Source organism: Gavia stellata, chromosome 3 (genome assembly GCF_030936135.1).
Source record: "Gavia stellata isolate bGavSte3 chromosome 3, bGavSte3.hap2, whole genome shotgun sequence".
Lineage (NCBI taxonomy): Eukaryota > Metazoa > Chordata > Aves > Gaviiformes > Gaviidae > Gavia > Gavia stellata.
Window position 1 is genome coordinate 46,985,996 of NC_082596.1, and position 21,474 is coordinate 47,007,469.

At 40.4% G+C, this 21,474-nt stretch overlaps 1 protein-coding gene across 1 annotated transcript in view; it reads right to left on the reverse strand.

Moving 5' to 3' along the window:
• The window catches only part of SPIDR (scaffold protein involved in DNA repair), a 206,434-nt gene that overhangs the window by 177,962 nt on the left and 6,998 nt on the right, over positions 1 to 21,474 (reverse strand). The window contains exons 2-5 of the mRNA XM_059836060.1: positions 20,445 to 20,600; positions 19,342 to 19,420; positions 17,636 to 17,821; positions 14,739 to 14,896 (exon numbers count right to left, since the gene is read on the reverse strand). Of these exons, the coding sequence (XP_059692043.1) occupies positions 14,739 to 14,896; positions 17,636 to 17,821; positions 19,342 to 19,420; positions 20,445 to 20,600 (579 nt within the window). The remainder of the gene's footprint in view (positions 1 to 14,738; positions 14,897 to 17,635; positions 17,822 to 19,341; positions 19,421 to 20,444; positions 20,601 to 21,474) is intronic.

Here is a 21,474-nt window from a genome sequence, read left to right on the forward strand (position 1 = left end):
AGCTACCTATGGGGCAACACAACAGGATTTACGTGATCTGTGGTTACAATAAATGCAGACAGAGGCAGACAAATTGCGCCTACCTGACTATGCATACAAAACTCAAGACCTTTGAATTTATTAAATATAATTTATAACTGTTTGCAGAGAAGGAAATTATGTTCACTGCCAGCTACGCATGGGAACATATTTCTAGATATTTGTTTTTATTTCTACTAATTGCAGCTTAGGGTTGGGGGGGGTGTGTGTTTTCTTTTTCAAAGCTAGTGCAGGTTGACGTATTTTTCTAAAAACAAACTCACACATTTGTAGTACTGACCACATTTTAACCACAGTAACAATGTCATACAACCCATTAGACTTCTGGATTCTACAGAGTTTCACAATGTTAAAACAGATTTGTACTCACATCTTATTTAAATAAAATTTCAAGTCAGTTTCTTCAGTTTTAATTTCATTCTCACTTTAATTCCTTTGCATCCATAACTATCACTTTCTTCACTTTAGTTTTATGCTTCCATTTCCTTATGCACTAGTTTGCCTTAGTTTGTCCTCTGTGCAGTTTTTAAGAGTTTTAGCAAGTATTGATTTTCCACGGTACAATTTTCTCTCTTTGCAACACTACATAGTTAAGCTCATAAAACCAAACAAAATAATTCCTTTCTAACTTTTTCAGGCATTGTTTGTTTATATTTCTATGCATGCATTTAGTCTAGTTTTATCTAGTAAAAATTAAAGCATTATTCCTTTTAGAAACTGAACATACTGGGACTAACGCCTGCCAGAGAGATTAAGGCACCAGGTATGAAGTTTCAGTCTCACTAAATAGAAGTAACGTACCAGATTCACTCTACGTTTTAGACGTAAACAGCAAACCAGAACTTCCTTTTGCTTTAGTCCCATAAACATTGGCATAATGCCACATAAGATAGCATGCTAACCAGACTCTGGAAGCTGAGGACTTAAATGCACAATAAAGCAGCAATTAAAAAATTGTGGAGATCAAGGAAACAAAGTAAGATAGCAAGAACAAGTCAGGCCAGAGAGTTGTTGGAACTCAACAACCTATCTGGGACAGTGGCCTATATGAGATGCATAAAGCAAAGAAGTAGTACAAAGCAAGTGAATACTTCTTCCCTGATATACTCCTCCACAGTGAAGTGATTTGCAACTCCAGAACTTCCCAAGGGAGCATCATTTGACTTATTAGCTTAATGGATTTTTATCCAGAAAAAAACTGTCCAATCACTTTTAAACCAAACTCTGCAGAAGTCTGGTAATATTGTACAACTTCTTAATATTTTTAATGTCAGCAAAGAAAGTAATTGGAAGGGATCACAGGTGGGTCACCAGCCATAGGTTTCCGATCCAGTCATTGTGGTTTATTATTGCTTGCAACACCTTAAGAAGCCTCAGAAAAGTTAAGCAGTGTTATGCTGAGACCTGTACCAAAAATGCAAAAAGAAGTGTCAACCTCTGTTCAATGACTTTGCGCCAGCTAAAGAGCCTAAGCAATGAAGTGCATTTTAAAAAAGTCATAGTGCTGGGGGAAAAAATACATTGAAAGATACTTTTCTTGCAGTCAAACCCTACAATACTACCAACACTTGGGGATCTCCTTCAGAATGTTTCATTCTAGTTCATTCCGGTTCAGGAAAACACATAAGCTACATTATCATCTTCTTTCTTCTTTTTAAAAGTGGACCATAGTGCTGCTAACAAGCAGATGGAGAATTTTTACAATCTACTGGCTGCAAATCTCATAAAAATTAAATCCATTTGCTGTTCTTCCATTTAAAATATGCATGGCAACAAAGCAACAGAAATTAGCATTCAGTGGTCTCTTAAATCATCGCTCCCTGCTCAAAATGTGACAATAAGCCACCACACATTATATCACCAGTCGTCCTACTTTTTCAGCTTTGTGATGACGACAAGGATCATGACGGTGTTGAAGCCGAACGATTATTGTCTACATTATTATTTCTGACTGTTCCGAGTGTCTGGAGCATGCAAGGCAGATAAAACTTCCACCACCACTTTCCAAAATGCTTAGAAATTAATTGATAGCAATTAAGTAACAGCTGAATAGCATTAAAAACCCATGCAATTCACATGCAGAGAATTTAAAAAGTATTGCTTCTTCACAACAAAATTTTTGAAGTCATGATCCACAAGCAACTGCTACATTAAATGTGCAGAAATGCCAACCTGAGAATATAAAATCATGTTCTAATTTTCCTTTCCATCATTTCCCCAATTATTTCTTCCCTTAGCTCCCAATACAATGAACTATGATGATGTTAACTAACTTAAATATTTATACTCAGTATCCACAATGAGAACCGAGGAGATATGTGCCATACTTTTCACTTAGACTCATATACGAAAGTGATGAATCAACTCAGCATCTTCATTATCAACAAAAGTGATGCACTCACCTTTTTTGGAAAATTTTTTTTTTTTTTTTTTTAAACATTGAAGAAACCTAGACAGGTATTTTCCTGGACCTACTTTCTGCTCCAAGCTCATTAGATTTAAGAAGCCATCAATATGTATGGGAACCATTTATCCAAAATTGTAAAGCCATGCAAGAAAAGAATTCTCTGCCCGGTTCTGATGCCCACTTAACTACTTTTTCCCTCCACAACCCCTGTGATTAGTGCTAAGTTTTTAACAATTAAATGCTATTATGGAAAAGCAAAGCAATCACAGAATCTTTAAATTATAAGTAATGTAAGCCACAAGTGAAAAATAATGTAAGAAACAAATCTAGCTCTATTGTTTGCATGGAAAAAATGTGGAAAATGAGACTCAAGTGCTTCTAAAGGTTAGAAAGTAGATGGGAATAATCACCCTCCTGCACTTTTTTCAGACTTGTTTCTTGTAAAAACATTGATTTTATTGTTGTTTAAACTGACAATGTTATCTGCTGTCCAGCTCATTGCTTTTTAGGCATAAGAGTGGCATTTATGTCCTACTTTATTTCCTCGTCCTAAATTTGTACCCTTTGAAAAGTCTACATAACCTGATATTTTTTAATCCAGCCTTCCCCCACAAACTACCTAAGAGAACAATACATCTCTTTCTCTCCTTACCTCCTCCTCCAATAACTACAGGCTGAGGCTGATGACAAAAGTTTCTTAGTGCAAAGAGCTGCCTTGACCCTTCCTTTCTAAACCAGTAAGTAAACACCATCCAAAATTCTTACATCCTCCCAACACTCCACAAGTATCTTACATTATAAGGATAATCCTGTTGAGTCCTGTAAAGGAGGAACACATCAGCCAAAGTTCACCGTTGGTGAAGTTTCCTGGTATACAGCTATATAATCTGGTTTTACATGCAGCTCTGTAAAACTGTTACATTACTGTTTATAATATTGTTAATTCTTTTCTCTGTACATGTCTGCAAAGAACAGAATGAAAGGAAATACAATGCTTTATCTACAATTGCCACAACTGAAAGGTCTTTTTTCTAATTCTGTTTTAAACACATAATGCGTTATTAGATTGGGGTATCCACTCCTGCCAGATGTCTTTGGGACCATGAACTTAAATTGATTCAGAAAGGGACTGAGCTAGCTACTGAAGGATAAAACTCACAATGTCTCTCAGACTTAATAATCTCAGAGCGACTTCTGGCTCAGAGAGCACCTAAACTGCAACAGAGATCCTCCTTCTCCTACTGCACAATGTTTAACATAGTCTTACACTTTTCTCCCAATTCTATTATAATTCAGGACCCAAGTTAGATGAACCTTCAGTATAATAATCCTGTGTCATTAGTTGATGAATAACACATTATTTGATACTTTAGTGTTATGCACCTATTTCCAACTTTAGCCCACACCATTTTACAGTCATGCATTCACATACATGCTCCAAAAGGGAGCTGCAATTACCCTGCTTACCCCTGAAAGAAAGTTCAGTATTGCAGATTTATACTATTTATTCCTTTCATACTGCTAGTTATACTGTTCTCCCATTCCAAAAAGATCCTGAAGTGCTTCATATCTTAGACAAATCACTTTATTAGTGGAACATACCAGATTCACAATGAAACTCAGCAACACTGATTTTTTTTTTATTTCATAATGCTTAAATGCACTTCAACAAATGCCTATGTTTAAAAAAGAAAACCATAGTGCTTTTCTAATTAGTCATAAAAATGAAAGATTTCAATTAAAAAAAGAAAAACAAACAAAAAACCCAAACTTACCTTTGCACTTCTCCCTCACCCAATCAAGCAAGTTAAAGAAACTTAGTCTATGAAGTCTGTCACCAGCTCACTCCAGGGAAGCTAAATGCTTCTCTAGGCAAGTCTGGCTACAGCCATCACCCTCTACAAAATCTATGCTGTCTCAAAGGCTCCTCTTCATCCCTATGTCTGTTCAGAAAGCTTTATTAAAAACATGAGGTAAGCACAAACTAGACTACATGAAAAAATGCCCTGCAGAAGCCACACAGAGCAGCAGGTGGTAGAGAACTAGAGCTACAAAGAGTACCTACTGCATTGCACCAAGTGGAGATCCATTTGCAACATCGTCTTTTGGTACGTGACTTCTCAATTGCTCTGCAGAGAAAGCACCACGGGTGGCAACGGAAAGAGGATAAAATTCATACACACCGAAAAGCCCAGAGCACACAAACATGGGAACAGCTGTAGGGGAATCTACCAAGGATCATTCTAGCCCCTTACTTTTGCCTCCAACAACGATGAATGTCAGATGTTTAGGGAAGAGTTTAAAACAGGACAAGCATGTGGCAATGCTGCCACAGAACAGTTTCCCTGATTCCAGTTTGTGGCTTCAACTGGAGGCAAGATCTTTGTATTTAATCCTTAACAGATTTGTCTTCCATGAGTTTGTCCAATTAGCTTTGAACCCATGTAATCTTTCAGCATCCATATCATCCTGTGGCAAGGAGCTCCACAGCTCATATGGTGGGGTGAATAAACTCCTTTTTAATGTTGAATCAACCTGCTAGTTTCACTTGATGTCTCCTAGCTCTATACAGTACGTAGTCATTTTGTTTACTTCTTCCTATCTGTTTGTGATTCATGGGTTTCTTTCATGTCCTCTCCACAGTAATCTCTTTTTGAGGCTGAAGGTTTCTATTCTACAGAATTTTTCTCATGCAGAAAACATCCTATATACCTGGTCACTCTTACCAACTTGCTCTGAAGCTTTTCTAGTTCCACTGCACCTTTTTTTGTGAATGTGAGGACCAAAACTACCACCCACAAGTACAGGCGATGTGCAAACTTAATGGATTTTTAAAGTTGCAGTGTTTTTAGCAGCTTTTCAGAGTATTTAAACCCCAACACAAACCCAAACCCTTCTCGTCCGTAACTACTTTATGTCAGGATGAAGCTACTCTGCCCATTGTGTTTGCCTTCACAAGCAGACAGCAGCTGCAGTCTGCTTTTCTCACTTAGCTTCAGTGGTCCCTTTCCCATGCACAGGAAGGTGTCAAGGTGTCTGCAAAATACCAACAAGTCATTTCCTCTCAGACGCATCAAACTTCCCAGCAGCCCCACACAGATTCCTACAAAGGAAGAACAGGGTTTTCCTCCACTGGTGTAACGACAAGAAACATACACATAGAGAAACAAGAGTTGTGTGCAGAACACTGGAGGCTGCCGCAGCCACCATTTCTGAAGAGCTGCAACCAGATGAGAGTACTTGGTGGCACAGAACTAAATAGTTGTATTAGGCAAGAGAGAACCCGTGAACTGAGACCAAGCAAGGACCAGGTGAGGGTGAATGGGGACAAGTGAGTGAAATAGTGACCGTACTGGGAAGAGGAGACAGAGTGGGAGGACGATGACTGGGACTGAATCAAAAAGTATGCCACTGTGCTGGGACTGAATGGTGAATCAACAGCCAGGTGCAACAGCTGCTTCATGTGTCCAAGAAGTGGGAATAATAAAGCTGGGCTGTAGTTGTAAGTAGTGGGAGAGATATCATATGAAGTTTACGAGCATATTTCCAGAGAGATTGAGGACAGACAAAGACAAAAGCATCAAATAGTCAAGGCTGCTGCCCTCATCTGAAGGCAAATAGTGATATGCTAAAGGGGGGGGGGGGGGGGGGGAGGAGGAGGAAAGAGTGGGAGCAGGGTTGTATGCAGCTGGCATATACAGGAGAGTGTGCTAACAGATTCCTCCAGAGCAGGCAAAATTCTCTTTAACATGTTACAGTTCTGCAGTTCTAGTCTATCACTACAGACTGTCTCCACAGAAAGGGTTAATCAGTCACCAGGGTTATTAGTCTGGAATGTAAGTGTCCTGATAACAAAAGAACTGTAAATCTGAATTGTCATCTACAGATGATTCAGACATTTGTATAGAAACTGTTTATCACAAAGCAAGAGCAACAGAACATGACACAGACCTTGCCAAACTGGATATGAGAGACATGAGGATTTCACCCCACCCCAGTCCCATCTCATTGTCCCCAAGAAAGCCAACCCCCTGGCCCAACAAAAGTTCCCACCTCCAAATTTCTTCAGTTTTATTATAAACATTCTTAGTTTTATTTCATTTGTTCTGCCCCCATTTACTCCTCTCTTATCTATCCGACACACTTCCACGTTGCGATGGGAGCCAGGAACAAGTGTCCTGTTCCCCATACCGTACCACCAAACTGCATTCTTTTCAAGCAAAAGATACAGTGGCATGACTAAAAAAAACCCACAAAACAAAACAAAACCCCCACATAGCTGCCCTCTTCCATGTGAGATAAAAACAAGCACAGATAAACAAGAGTTTCATCCATTAAAGAGAAGGAGAAACACACTGGAAAAACCTCAGGGGTTTTTAATAACCCCGAGGTTAGTATAGAAGAGTTTCTAAACTTTGGTCTTCCTGTGTTTTCTAAGGTATTCTAAATTTATTTCCAGATCTTCACAATTCAGTAGATTCTACAAAGAGCCAGTATATACTAAACCTTACCACCAAAGGAACAGTTCTGTTTTGGTGAAAAGTGACAATAAACTCATAAGAAGATGACGCCTAAATACAGGGATAGTTGGATGAGATTGGTACACCTCATGCTTTACTTGTTCTACCAGGAATTGGATGGCCTTGAACATTTAAATATCTTATTTTCACTTAATAGCCATTCTACAAGCAGTATTACACATGCTTTTTTTTTTTTTTTCCCCAGATAACCATGCATCTGTCTGTCTTGTATTGCTGCCACAAACCCCTAGACCAGTAAGGTTCACTTGTTAAAAGATGCAAGCTGCAACTGCACTAGGTACCTTAAAAGGCCAAGAAATGTTTTCTTCACCACTGGATGCAACAAACATGCCTGGTAGTAAAAGAGCATTTTACTTTCCCTGATGTATTCAGGCCTTCGCCTGACACAACAGACTGGCATGATGGGTGACAGAACTAGCCATTGAAAGGTGATAAAATTATTTTTAAAATGAAGTGACAACCCACAAGAAAGATTGAAACAAAGGCTTTTAGAGAATTCAAGCCATTAGCCAATCTACTCTGTTCAGGTCTCCTTCCAGAACCACAGTGTTTAGAAAGCACATTTATCAGAAAAAGAAATTATTAAGACTGGCGTATGTATTCCACTAAAAGTTCTCTTCCACCATTTCCTTCAAAAAGGATTTCAAACAAATTCAAACCAATCTCTCCTCCAATTTGGCCTGAGGAGTCCCAACACACATCTTTAGGAATTAGTTTGGAAGACAAAGTTAGACAAATCAAAATCCAGCAGCTTTCTCACTGTCGTCATGGCTCTTTGCTGAGCACAAAACTATTAGCAAATCATCCATAATGGCAAACAACAGAGAGCCTCATCAGAGGTGGGAAAACAAGTAAGACAAAAGCCTTCAACTTCCTATTAATGATAACTCCCGTGGCTTTACCCTTTCTCTGCTTTCAGAGGAGAGCACTGCACTCCTAGCAGTGCATGCTCTGCTCTTTCCTGTAGCCTCTTCTGCTGTCGCACCAGGCAGGCTACCAATGGGAGATGGATGAGACCCTCTGTCTTTGCTTCACCTCTTGAGATGGAGGTCAAGGCCCTGACAGGGCAAACATATACCGCTTTGCTTCTCCCTAGTACTCCTGAAGACCCTCTGTGGTGCTGCGAAGAGAGCCAGGCTGCTGAGAGGTGCCAGGCCTGCCTCCTGCAGCATGCAGCTGCGGGAAAAAGTAACACAGGCCACTTGAATCTTGTTTAGAACACCAGGCAAACGTGAGGAGGATGGGGGGAAGACAGCAAAGAGGGGGGCACTCCATACACGGATGCCAAGATAGCAATGCTGTCAGCTGCACTTAAAGTTGTTGCTCTCCAGAGCTGTGCAAGAAAGAATATGGGGCTCAGCTGAAGCCTTAAGTTAAACAAAGCAGAGGGGCTGGATTAGCATGCACAAACAGCCTGGTGCTTGAAACAACATAAAAATACAGTCTGGGAATGACAGCACAAGGCAGCAAGGTCTAAAGTCTGTTTATGTCACTGTTGTAGCTCCTGCGATCCATCAGATTTTGTACACCCAGAATGGGGTACACAGGAGTCTCTGTTATACTTAGTTAATAAGACATCCAGGGAATTTCACAAACTAGGCACAAAGAAGTACAGCTACCTCAGTGACACTCTGGATCACCTACAAGAGCATAGCATACACACGTACACGCAAGCACCTCTAAGTATGACAACTGTGATCAAATAAACTTCCTTCAAAATGTCCACCACAGACTTTTAATATTTCTACACCACTGAAAAGACACTTAATGAGTGTCAAGACACTCATATGACTGTGTCATTCTTGAGGAGGATAATGAGACAATTCAGCTACACTGAGATTTGAACTCCCGTCTCCCAGAATTATAAAGAAAAGTCTTCCCAAGATACTTTAAACCATCAAAGCAAGGAACATCTGAGCCAGTTAGACATTAGCTGAACTAATATCTTCAATCCTGATTTAAAATTAATGGTGTCATTGTTTAACTGGAGACTGAAGAGAAGCTAGTTATAATACAGATAGCCACAGCTCAACCAGAAACATGCTGTTTCCTATCCTGATAATCTGAGCGAATCATGGAAACAGAAAGTTGAGAGGGGAACTATTATCTGTGACTAAGGAAAAAAGCTTCAAGGCTTCATTTCTGGATCAGAAGATGCAGAGACATCCCTGCAGATGGGGTGCAGCAGAAAGCAGCTGGTTCCCAAGTTCAGTTTTGTCTAGTAGTTCAGATATAAATTGCCAATAGGAACGCAAAAGGCATCAGTTTCCGTAGCACTATTGACTTGCAGTCTTTTGATTAATAGGTCTTGCCTAAAAAGCCCACCTGAAGAGTGCTGCTAGAAGAGACCAGTTCTACCCAGAAAAATAAGGTTCCAGTTTTTGGGGAGACAAGGAGGACAGAGGCAGGGAAGGAAGGATGTTGCTCAGACTGCTTATGCTGTCTCCATCCTTTTCCAAGATCCAACTGGATAAAGCCCTAAGCAACCTTGTCTGACTTTTCACCTGAGCCTGTTTTGTGCAGGTTGAACTGGAGACATTTTGAAGCCCCTTCCAACCTGAATTATTCCATGAAGTACACATTTAGAAATAATAGTAAGCTTGTGAGTATTCTTGTATATATTCTAATAAGCTTCCTTTGGTAATGGACTGACAAAAATAATTTCTTGCAATAACATGGTTGTATCATCACCCTTTATCAGTGTTAAGTCATCAGTCTGACAGGATGACACAAATTCCATTTGCCATAATAATGATTCCTTACCTTGAGATAACCTATTTTAAATTCTGTTACACAACAATAGTTCTAGACCTAATTCTAATTACCAAGCCAATGATAGTTATAATTACCATTCTAATGGATCAAGAGAGCATGGACATAAAAGCAGGCCCAGAAATAACAGCAACATCTTGGCCTACTCACCTTTTAAGTGATCTCTTCAGAATTTCATTAGGTATGTTGAATCCTCTTCAGTGTAATACCACAGGACAGAGTTTGGGATTTTTTAAAAGCAAAGTTAAGACAGCAATAAATCCATGAACTAAGCAACTGAGTGAACCTTATTTTGACAGATGAGAAGGCCCCAGATAAAAGACATACACCTACATACACCCATGCACAGGAAGGACTTCTCAAATAATGTGTCCTTTCCTCAGGGAAAACCCCAAAATTAACCTTTTGCACAACACTACAATGATTTTTGCACAAGACTGAACAACATCACATCAGATCGCCCCTATCAGCACACATAGACTGCAGCACAGTAGAGAGCTGAGAATACGGTGGTGATCCATTTAACAGAGTTTTGAAACACAAAAAATATGGCAATTCTCTTTTTCAGTTGTTTATCATCATACAGCAAGATACTCGGGGGGTTATTACCATTCTACAAGCATTTAAAGGGAACAAGCTCTTAACCATGTGGTTTTTTGATGAATTTTCAGCCAAATTCGAAGTTAAGATCAGCAGACAAGCTTATTAGTGTGCTCTGCAATAAAGAGGGTCTGCTATAACCAGTTAAGCTTTATTAATGCTGCATAGCAAGTACAGAAAACTAATTCCTACACATTAGCAATATAAAGGGCGAAAAATTCTCCTCGCACCATTCTGGGATAAGTCTTACTTGCCTTGCATATAAAGCAAGCAAATCTGGCTACCCATCAGAAACTGATAAGTAGATTTAACACGTGGGACAAAAAGAAAAGACCATACTCTGTAAGACACCAAAATTATATACTCCGTAAAAACACTGGCCTACTTTAAGGGATTAAGTTACAGAAAGTGTTTTAAGGAGAGATCTGAGTACAGAAGATGATGCCACTCCATGCACAGGGCCAGAGAAAGTTTCCTGTTTAGGAGGTAGTATGGCAGGAGACATGAATTCACGTACAAGAGCACCAGATTTCATTTAATCCCTAGCATTAAAATATTTAGAAGTTTAAAATAATTCAGAGGTGAACAATTCTTATAAAATATGGAACTTCAGCTTATGAGAAAGCTCTCTGCACAAGTCAGGCAAAAAGTAGTCATTACCAATGCATAAAAATGTTAGATCAATTTTGAGGTGATTACAACATGGTGCTTTTCTGAAAAACATGCATGCTAAAAAATTAACATTAACGGTTAATCTTTATTTTAGCACCATAATCTCCAAGAAAAAGGTCAACTAGGCATCTACCACAGGCCACTGAAAGCAGAGGAGCTCTCAGAACAAAACCATCTGGGATCAGGCCTTGCCAGATCTTTGTCCTGCATCACCTTAAGAGGTCAATTAAAAAATAACTCTCCCAACCCTTAAAAATATACAAAAGGAAGTAAAGCATGACCATGTCATATCTTACGCATGTTTTCTTCAAAAATTCTCAACTGAACCGAAACCAAAAATTAGCTAACAGCTGTTCATCACAAGACCAGCTTCAACTTGCTTTCCTCATTATCCTCTATCAAGCAACTTTACACGTCAGAGGTGGCTACTTGATAGGAAAGACACAGCACAGGGACTTGGAACATAAACTGAATCAGGACTGTATCTTTACACCCTACAAGTAAGCAAGAGTTTTATCTTCATACCAAAACAATACATGAAGTCTTTCTACGTAGTTAACGATCACTGAATAGAAGTAATTTTCAAATTAGAGTTATATGGTATGTACGGGGAAAAAAAGCTGTAAAGTTATTCACCTTTTGAGATTTTGCCTAGAGAAGCTGTGGATGCCCCAACCCTGGAAGTGTTCAAGGCCAGGTTGGACAGGGGGCTTTGAGCAACCTGGTCTGGTGGAAGGTGTCCCTCCCCATGGCAGGGGGATTGGAACTAGATGATCTTTAAGGTCCCTTCCAACCCAAACCATTCTATGATTCTGTGATTTCCCATTAGAAACCTAGTACACTCCTACCATGGGTAAATACTACCATAAAGATATTTTGGCAGCAGTCCTAAACCTCCAGAACCTCTTGGTATTTGGCATATTTTGAAGTGGGGTAAGATAAATTTCATGGTCTTTTGATTATCCACACACTCCATTAGGTTCCAGAGATTTAGTAAATACCACAAAAATGATGATATATCAACATTTGGCTTTTTTTCCTTCCCCCGCTGTGAACTAGGCCACAAAATTAAACAGGCCTTTTTAAAGAATATTCATACAGTAAATGACCTCCTATAGTGAACACTGCTTTTCTGTTCTCCCTTGGAAACCTCTCAAACAGCTTGCCTGCAATTTTTTCTAGGAAAACAGCATATCCCGAGTAAAGCAAAACAAAGACCGCAAAAGACACAGTGATCGCTGGGGATTTACCCTCCTGCATACACCAAACTCCCAGAAGTAAGTTTACTGGTGATGCTGACCACCCATGAAAAATACCACCGCATGGCACTCCAACTGGAAAAGGGGAAGTATGCAGAGGCATCCTCAGATTCCCAATGTACCCACATATTTTGTAGTAGCATAACTGTTCTGGTTAGGGATAAAAACTTTATCTTACAGTATGGTTGCACCCGAAAAAGCCCTCTCATGAGCGCCATAATATGAACGTGTCTCATGAGATTTATCCAACGCTCCATCTACATTGGGGTAAGTCATGCTGGTATAATAAAAGCAGAACAACTTTTACTGCTTGCATAAATCCCAGTTCTGTTCTCCCAGGTTTATGCAGACTGTGCGGTCTCTTCTGACACTGTCTCCCAGGACTGGAGCTATTTTAAATCAATTCTTCACCAACCTGAAAAATACTCGACTAGCTCTTGCTGAACTCTGAGCTACAGATGCTAAACTGCTATGGACACCCATGCGAGCAAGCCGAAAGCTAGGTCACACTGTTGCCCCAGCAGCCGGCATGCTGCCGCGTGTTATGTCCAGACCCACTTTTTTCACCCTCCAGCCGCAGCAAGGCAGCGTCCTCGGAAGGGCGGCAGGACCCTGCCGTGACACCCATTCACTGGGGAACTGGAGACTGCTCTTCCTCTGCGAGCAGCACTCACTGTCATGCTCCACCCATACTCTCTCACAGTGGTTTTAATAAAGAATCGATACATAAATTTAAATGAGCTTTAATGGCCAGGGCTTTAATCCGCTTCCTTAACAGCCTTCCCCGTCCCATCTCTACCGCCGGCCGCAGCCCGGCCCCTCTCCCTCCCTCGTCCGCAGGCACCGCTTCAGCCTGCGTGCCGGGGCCGGCCGCGGCGCTCTCCCCACCGCCGGCAGAGCAGCCGCCGGCAGAGCAGCCGCCGAAGGGCCGCGCCCGCGGGAGGCGGCGGCCGGATCGGCAGGCGGGACCGGGGCCGCGCAGCCCGGGCCTGCGGCGCCCTCTGCCGGAGCCCCGCCGGGAGCGCCCCGCCGCGGCCCCGGAAGCCCAGCGCCGCCCGATGGAGCGGAGTCGGGGCGGCCCGGGCCGCAGGCGGGAGGGAGCGGGTGTCCTCCGCGGCTTCAGTGCCTCGGGAGGCGCCTGCAAGCCAAACGTCGCTGCGCCAGGGCTGCCCGAGCAGGGCTCCCCGGCTCCCTCCCAGCGCTCCGCCGCCCTCTCCTCGTCCAGCTGAAGTCTCCCCTGCTGCCAGATGACTTCTGCCCCTCGCCCTCTCGCTGGGCTCCTCCGAGAAGTGCCGGAGCCCTCCTCGGCCTCCTCCAGGCCAGGCAAACCCAGTCCCTCCGGCCTGCCCTCATGTGCCAGCCCCAGCCCCGGCCCCAGCCCCGGCCGGCTGGGCAGCCCGGCTGCTGGCCTCTCCCTCGCACCCTGGAGCCCCTGCAGGCGCTGGGCTCGCTGGTGAGGCGCTTGCGGATGCGGCCGGCCTCCAGCACCAGAGGTTAAGTGTTAACTTTCCCTAGGATCGTGTCAAACCTCGAGTCTTTTAAACACAAGTCATTTTGCTGTAAGATGCTAAATAAAGATCGACATTTCTGCCATCTGTTCTATACAACATGCCTTCTTCATAAATAAAGTTGTATTTTCTACAGTAAAAAGAAACCCAAAAAACCCTACCAAATCTTAGCTGATACGAGTCAACATTTACTGCTGCCCCTTTCCTGACCTCTTCAATCCTCACCACTTTTCAGTGATGTAGGGAGTCCTGTAATTAGTCCTCTATCTCATCATCACTCTCAGAACACACTCTAGTCACGATACCTGGATTCTATATAGTCAAGGTCTCAAAGTACTGAAAAGAAATAGGTAACTGTCTCACCCACCACATTACAGGAAATACGGACATCAAATTGCAACAGGCAGCCAGAGGCTGTAAGGAACCCAGATCATCACACCTCTGGTGAGAAACCTATTCGCTTGATCACCTTTTTGCGCACACATTGAAATACAAAAAATTCCATTTAAATGTAAGAATGAACCTCCATACTGCGAGGGTGACCGAGCACTGGCACGGGTTGCCCAGAGAGGTCATGGAGTCTCCATCCTTGGGGATACTCAAAACCCAACCAGACACAGCCCTGAGCAACTGGCTCCAGCTGACCCTGCTTTGAGCAGAAGGGTTCAGCTAGACGATCTCCAGAGATGCCTTCCCACCTCAGTCATCCCATGATTCAGCGACCACACTACCAAGCTCTAGGAGTGGGGCACTGCTTGGTTTTGAGGTTTGGCAGTCAGAGAAAATGCCTGGAAATTCTTGTGTACCGAATTCCTTCTGGAGGTATGAGGTAAGCAAAAACCTCACGTTCCTCCAAATTAAATGCAATCAAATATGAATACACCCCATAATTACAGTAGAAGGTTGTGTTTTTTTAAAAAAACTTGAAACAGTGTCTCACCTTACAAAGCTCATCACTGTCCTCTTTGATGGGCAGAGAATTAAGATTTGTGCCAGAGTCTGAGTCTGATATCTCCAGTGAGCTGTCATCTTTTCCTGATCCATCACACCTATCAGTAGAATCACTATCCTTCTCCCAAACAATGAACTCTGATTCATCTAAAATAAAAACATTTGTAAAAAGAATTTTTCTTAATCACCGTGTATTATTCATAATCATGAAGTCAAACAGAGTAATACTACAGTTATCTCTCACTTGGGAAAAAGTGCAAAGCTATTTTTTACATATGTTCAACTGATCTTTACATTTAACTATTTTGTGATACTGTCTCTCATAAAAGCTAAACCCTACTAGCAGACAATAGAAGCTTCTGTGAAGAAAGGTATAAAAATTACCTAAAAAAAAAGATTTCAAAGTACTGCCTATAAGGAGGCAGTATATTTAACTGCTTAGGTAGGTAAGGTTTCTTTAGTTATTATTAGTTGTCCTAGGTTTTAGTTTTAGTTTAGTCCTGGGTTTTTTTGCCCAGTTGCACTGGATTTTCCAAGAGCACTTGTTCAGAATTAACTGTTCTAAGCAAGTACCTCAGTGACATGGAACAGCTGAAAATTTGGTGTAAGTTAACCCCCACAGAGAAAATAAAAAGCTAGTTGAAATGGTCACCTCCTAAAACACCATGGCTAAATACCCAAGTCTGCAAATCAAACCTCTAAGCACATCAGACAGAGGATTGTTTAGGATAAATTAACAGAAACAGGCACAAGAAAAGACAGAGTTTTTTCAAAAAGAACCACCACAACAAAACAGCAATAAACAAAGACAGAGATGCAGAACAGTCCTTCCAGCATCCTCATGACTAGGCAGCATTTAATGCAACTCCAAAAGTCCACTCATACCTCCGAGGTTCTCCTGAAGGCAGCGGAAGCCTGAGCTGCCGTAGCAGCCCTACCACCCTTCAGGTCCAAGTGCCATAAGGTACTGAGAGGAAGAATCTCATTGTATTTTGTATAAATGAGCATGTTCGGAGGAGGAGGGATGAAAGCTCTTTTGGTTTTGCTTTTTTGCTTTTGTAAAAAAGTCACATTTCTAACACTGAAAGAGTCATGTACAGGGGAGAGGCAGCAGAGAAAGGAGGCACCTGCAGAATGCTGCAGGCATCTGTACAGGTCAGTGGAACTGTGGCACTATCTTCTGGACTTGGCAGTGCTACTATAGTCTAAATCACTAGTTTCTTCATGGAACTTCCAAAATCTGAAGTCACCGAGACAAATAAAAACACAGCTCTGGTGTTGCCTGCTTTTTCACACGCATGAATGCATTTCCATTTCTAACTACGAGAAAGCTTCATCAGAAATTTTAAACACAGACATCGGTGACCAGGTAGCACAAAGAGGTCTCTCTTGAAACTGTGTGGCAAGCTGCGTGCAACTTGTGACCGCAGTATAAATTCCTTAATAAAATATACACAGTCTGTTTTATCTTGTCATGCTCAGGTACTAACACTCTTTCTCTGAAGGTAAGCTTCCCGTGAAAGGGCATGTCACTCAAAAATACTTTCTCAGCTATTATCCCCATACTTACAACTGTACCAATACTTGCGCACACACACAGATAGATGGGTACAATACTACAATTAGTGTATACAATGGTTACCTTAAAAAGCATGGAAATTACAGTTCTTTTACTCCCCACTGCTTTCAATAACTGCTTTCAATACTTTTTTGGGTTTAGAAGAAAACCAGGGAATGATTTGATTTCCTCAGTACCTTCAAGCAGATACATACTGCATCAGGATTTCTCCATTTACACAGAGAAACCAAATTTTGCTATCTTACAAGAGTAAAAATAAGTCTGTGTATTGTCTCTTAAAAAAAGAGAATTAAAGATTAAAACCTGCAGGATATACTTGTAGGAGACAAGTGCAATAGAATGATATTAATGGCAGGTTAGAAAGATTCCTGGTGAGTATTAGATTGCAGTCTAGAAAATGGACAGTCCTTCCGTTTCAAAAATAATGAAAGAAAATTACTAGGAATTACAAAAAATGACCATCAGATATGTCAGTGACAGTGTTAAATCAATGACAAAAATATGGATGAAAGAATCAACTCACAGTGGTGTTTGAACACTTTGCCAGTCATCCAGGATGTGAAGCCTAGCTGTAATAATTCAGATCTAGCTGAAGTATTACAAAGTTAACCTGATTTGTTTTTCTGGAAGTAGTCACATTGAAAATACTTCCTAACAAGTTCTAATGCAAATTAAATATTATCCTAATTAACGCTTATGTAATGGAGCACACAAAGATTTTTCTGTCGTCAGGTGCACTTTTTAATCAATTTCTCTCCCCTCTGTCACCCCCTGCTCCATGAATTAGAAAGCAAGTCTTAAGAGCAAAACTCATGGTTGTTTGCACAATACAGCTAACAGGGGAAACAAGGAATACTCTGTACTGGAAAGAAAACTCACGCCACAGAGCATGATGCTATCTGCAGCTGCAAAGTCTGCCACAGCTAGTCAGTAGATGCAGACAGCAATATCACCAGTAGAACAGGGCAGGCAGAGAAAGCTGTTCACAACCCCAGTACCTGTACCACAGCACAGAGAAGGAAATGGTACAAATAAAATATAAGATATTGAAATGAACTGACACGCTTTATTCAATGTATAACCTGCCCAACTATGCTCCTCTACTCCCAAAGTGTAAATTTTTTGTACATAATTTATACTAAGAACTTATTCCATACTGAGATGAAACTGATTAAAAAACACCAACTGATTTAATGGAAATAGGATTAGATCATGTCATTTTCTCAGAATGACCTCAAAGAATTTTCATTACAGCACTTGAAGCTGACAGGAGGTTTCTTGACAAATCTGCTTGTGTTTGAACTTACCTTCACTACTAGTATCCTCTAACAATAAATCATGTCTGCTAGGTGATTTCTCTGCTTTGGAAGCATGACTTTTTTTGCTGTGTAACCTTGGCATCAATGTTTTATTTTCATCATCTGAAAAACCACTGCCACTAGAGGTCCATATTATGGCCTCAGCCTCCTTAGAGCTTTCAGCAGACGCAGATCCTATTAAAAAGAATTGTAAAGTGTTGTTAGATTGTTACACAAATGTGATATTGTTAAATTTAAAATTCTTAAACTACATTATTTTTGAACTGGGAAAAAAGAAATATCAGTTCTGTCACCAGGCACCAGAGATTAATACTGGAGCATTAACTCACACATATTTCTTACACATACATACATTATTTTCATTTTGGTTCTCCACAATAAGCGCTAATACTTCATTTTATACAATGAGGCTATCAATCAGTCCTTCAGCACAGTGAGGACAAATAATGACTGTCTGACATATAGTCCTCTACACACAGTCCTAATGCTCCCGGCATATGCCCTTTCAAAACAGTAAGTGGTTTAAATAAAGGCTGTCCTTAGAATTCTGGGTTTGGGATTTCTCTGACTCTATACAATGAATAACAAATGAATAAAAGTATGCCATCAGTAGAGATGACTTTCCAGTTTTGTCCTGAGAGAAAAAAATGTTAAACTTTTCAGGAGTAATGAAGAATAGCTGTTGTTTTTTTGAAGCGAGATGTTTAAATTCAAAATACCTTTCTCCATCATTTTTAATAACAAAAGCAAGGAGAAAAGGGTTAATTCTTAGCAGCGGAGCATGCAGAAATAGCAATCATAGGTAGGTAGAATTTTCCACTTCCTACAACTACTGAAGTTTTTTAGGTAAATAGGAAGTTAGACAATTACTAGGCATTTGGAATTAGGTAGGAAGGCCCAGAAGAGAGAAACACAACCATATCTCCTCCTGCAACACACGGAGGTTCTTTTCAGAAATGTGGAAAAGCATGAGTTTGAACCCCAAAAGGTAGACAAAAGGTGCCCTGTAGGTCACTTACTTAACTCCAACAGAGGCAGCACAGCTGCCTGAGCAAGTAGAAATACAAAGACTGAAGAAGCTGCTGCTCCCTCTTTCTTTCCTTTCCTCTGGACTCAAAAAGGGAAAGAACTGGAGGGAGTTGGTAAGTCCTCCTCCTCTTTATTATGCCTAGAGTTCTTTTTTTATCACAATATTAAACAGACTCGGGTGCATATAAAAGACTGTGAAAGCAGGAGGTTGACAAAATTCTGTTTTTCTATCTATTGCTCATACTTAAAAAATATGTTTTCTCTCATGCCTGCTTGTCTGTATGTAGTAGAAGAGAGAATTATTTCACCCTCTATCTAGACAGCTAAGTGTTGTTTTTCATTTCCTCCTCGTAAAAATGTGAAGAATTTAAATACGCTATCCCTGCTAGAACACACACGATATACAGCATTAGTGATACTTTCACCTGTTCAAGGGCAATAGCTGAAGTGCCTGCAGCTTTGCAGAATATATTTCTGGCACTCTAGGTGAATAAAGGATCCCAATCACAATAGCATCATGACTGTGTCTCTTGTCAAAATTAGCTTCTGATTACAATAACAGAAGAAGAAAGCAACCAGTATTTAGAGCCAACTTCTACCTTGACAAAGGGCAAAACAAAGTGACAATCTTCTGACAATGCTAACATGAAATAGTTATAACATACCTGCTGCGCTTTCAGCAGATGCTAACAGTGGTCCAAGATGCTTCTTAATCCTGTATTTCTTATCAGTAGGTCTCAGAGACTGTATTAAAAAGAGACAGAGATTCAATCTCCAAGGCATTAAAGACAATTTTAACATGTAGTAATACACTCAAAACTGTTGTTATTCACCCACCACAACTTAGTAGCACAATTTCAAGTTAGTTTTTCTATCTTCTACTAGACTGCAATATAATGAGTGAGGTAATAAAGCATGAGAACAGTAACATAAAAGCTGAATTGTCACCGTTTTGGAAAATATAGACCTACTGTGACTACGACAGGAATCACATCTAACCTTGTAAAGAACAACAGCCAGTATTTTCAGCATTAAAATGACAAAAGCAGGCAGGAAGAGTGCACTTGATAAAGCATGTGCCCTATTCAAAGGTTACAGAAAGAAGCACTCAGTGGCCCTGTCTCCGATTTTATTGAATCTCACAAGCTATGCAACACTGTGACAGCTCAATACCAGAAGAAACAGAAAAGCAACTTGGTTGAAGATAATTTTCAGCAGAAAGCTCTTCTTACTCAGAGATGGCTGAATATCTCTGTTCATGACCAACAAGGCCAACACACACACAAAAAATTACATATAATTTGATATATCATCCAAAAGAGCACCTGCACCAAGATCCACATCTGCAGGGTCATCAAAAAGCAGGATTTCCTACAGTAAATTCATTATTGCAAACAGATTCTTTAGATGTAGCAAAAAATCTTCAGATGCAAACTGGAGTCTTTTTGTTCCACATTTTTTAGGAAATGCAGTACTCCATCCCAAATGTCAAATTACTTTTGTACCCTACAGTGTATTATTGAAATTTTCCAAGTGGTAAATGCTACCTAAAACATAAAATACTAACGTATGCTCAGAAAATTACACTAACAAGTTAAGACAATATCCTTAACGTAACCATTTTTGTCTACTTTGACAGTTATAACAATATGCTGTTAATCGGGAAACAACACAAAAAAGCGCAACATCTTTGAATTCAGTCAAGCATGGAAATTGGTTTAACTGTCAGTTTGCATCTCTTTCTCACACCATTAAGCCAGCATTTTACCTCCAGCATTGAAGTGCTCTGAAAACCATCCCCACACCTAAGCCACGCATTGGAAATTGAAGTAGCAGCCACTGATGTCCTGACATTTGATTTTTTCAGCTGTAGGGGTGTGTCATCTGGGAAGGGTGTGCATTCTGCATTCCAAAATCGCTTCCGCTACAAGGGAAAACAAACCCATTAAAAACACAGTGTACACATGATTCTTTTCAAGTGAATTTTACTTAGTCTAGACCGCCCCTTTTTCTGAATACTTAGAAACATAAATTCCAATTTTTAATGAGCTGGGGGAAAAAAAAAGTCTTCAATACTTACAACCATTTTTTATGCAACACCACACAATAACAACCCCAACGTCATGGGTAAATTTAATTTTTGGTAAGTACGCTACATTCTGTTGATCTAAGTTACATTTGTAGCACCTGTCAGCTGCCCAGTGAAACTGAAAATATTATCCTAAACAGGAACACCTCAATAAAATACATTTTACCTAAATAATTCCTTCAAACTCACATTTAATCTGATTGAATTCTGTGTTATGAAGGAGGTCAAACTAGATAATCACTATCCAGCTCTCCATTAAAAAATCAACCAAACAAAAAACCCCAGACTCTTTCAGCTTTAAGAATTACATTTGTTCTCACAACCATTTCCCAAAAAATGGTAGACGAAGTGTTGCATTCCCCTTACATGGGATGCTGGAAGTCACTTGGACTATTAGATAAGCCACGAAACAGGATGCTGATTAGCAGCCAGTGCTAATTTCATACAGTAGATTTTAACGTCAGAGAATAGCTGAGAGTATTGCCTGTTATGACATCCAAAGTTATCTTTAAGATTCCACACCAGTTTATACATATAAATTGATCTTAAGCACAATAAACATCTTAGCCCACTCTGCTACTGAAACTTATCTTACAAAATGTTGACTATATTATCTGCCTGAATATATCTTTCTTCTTTTGATATGCTTTCTCTCAAGGAACTACAGTTCCTACCTATATTTAAGAATTACTCTGAAGTTACATTAATC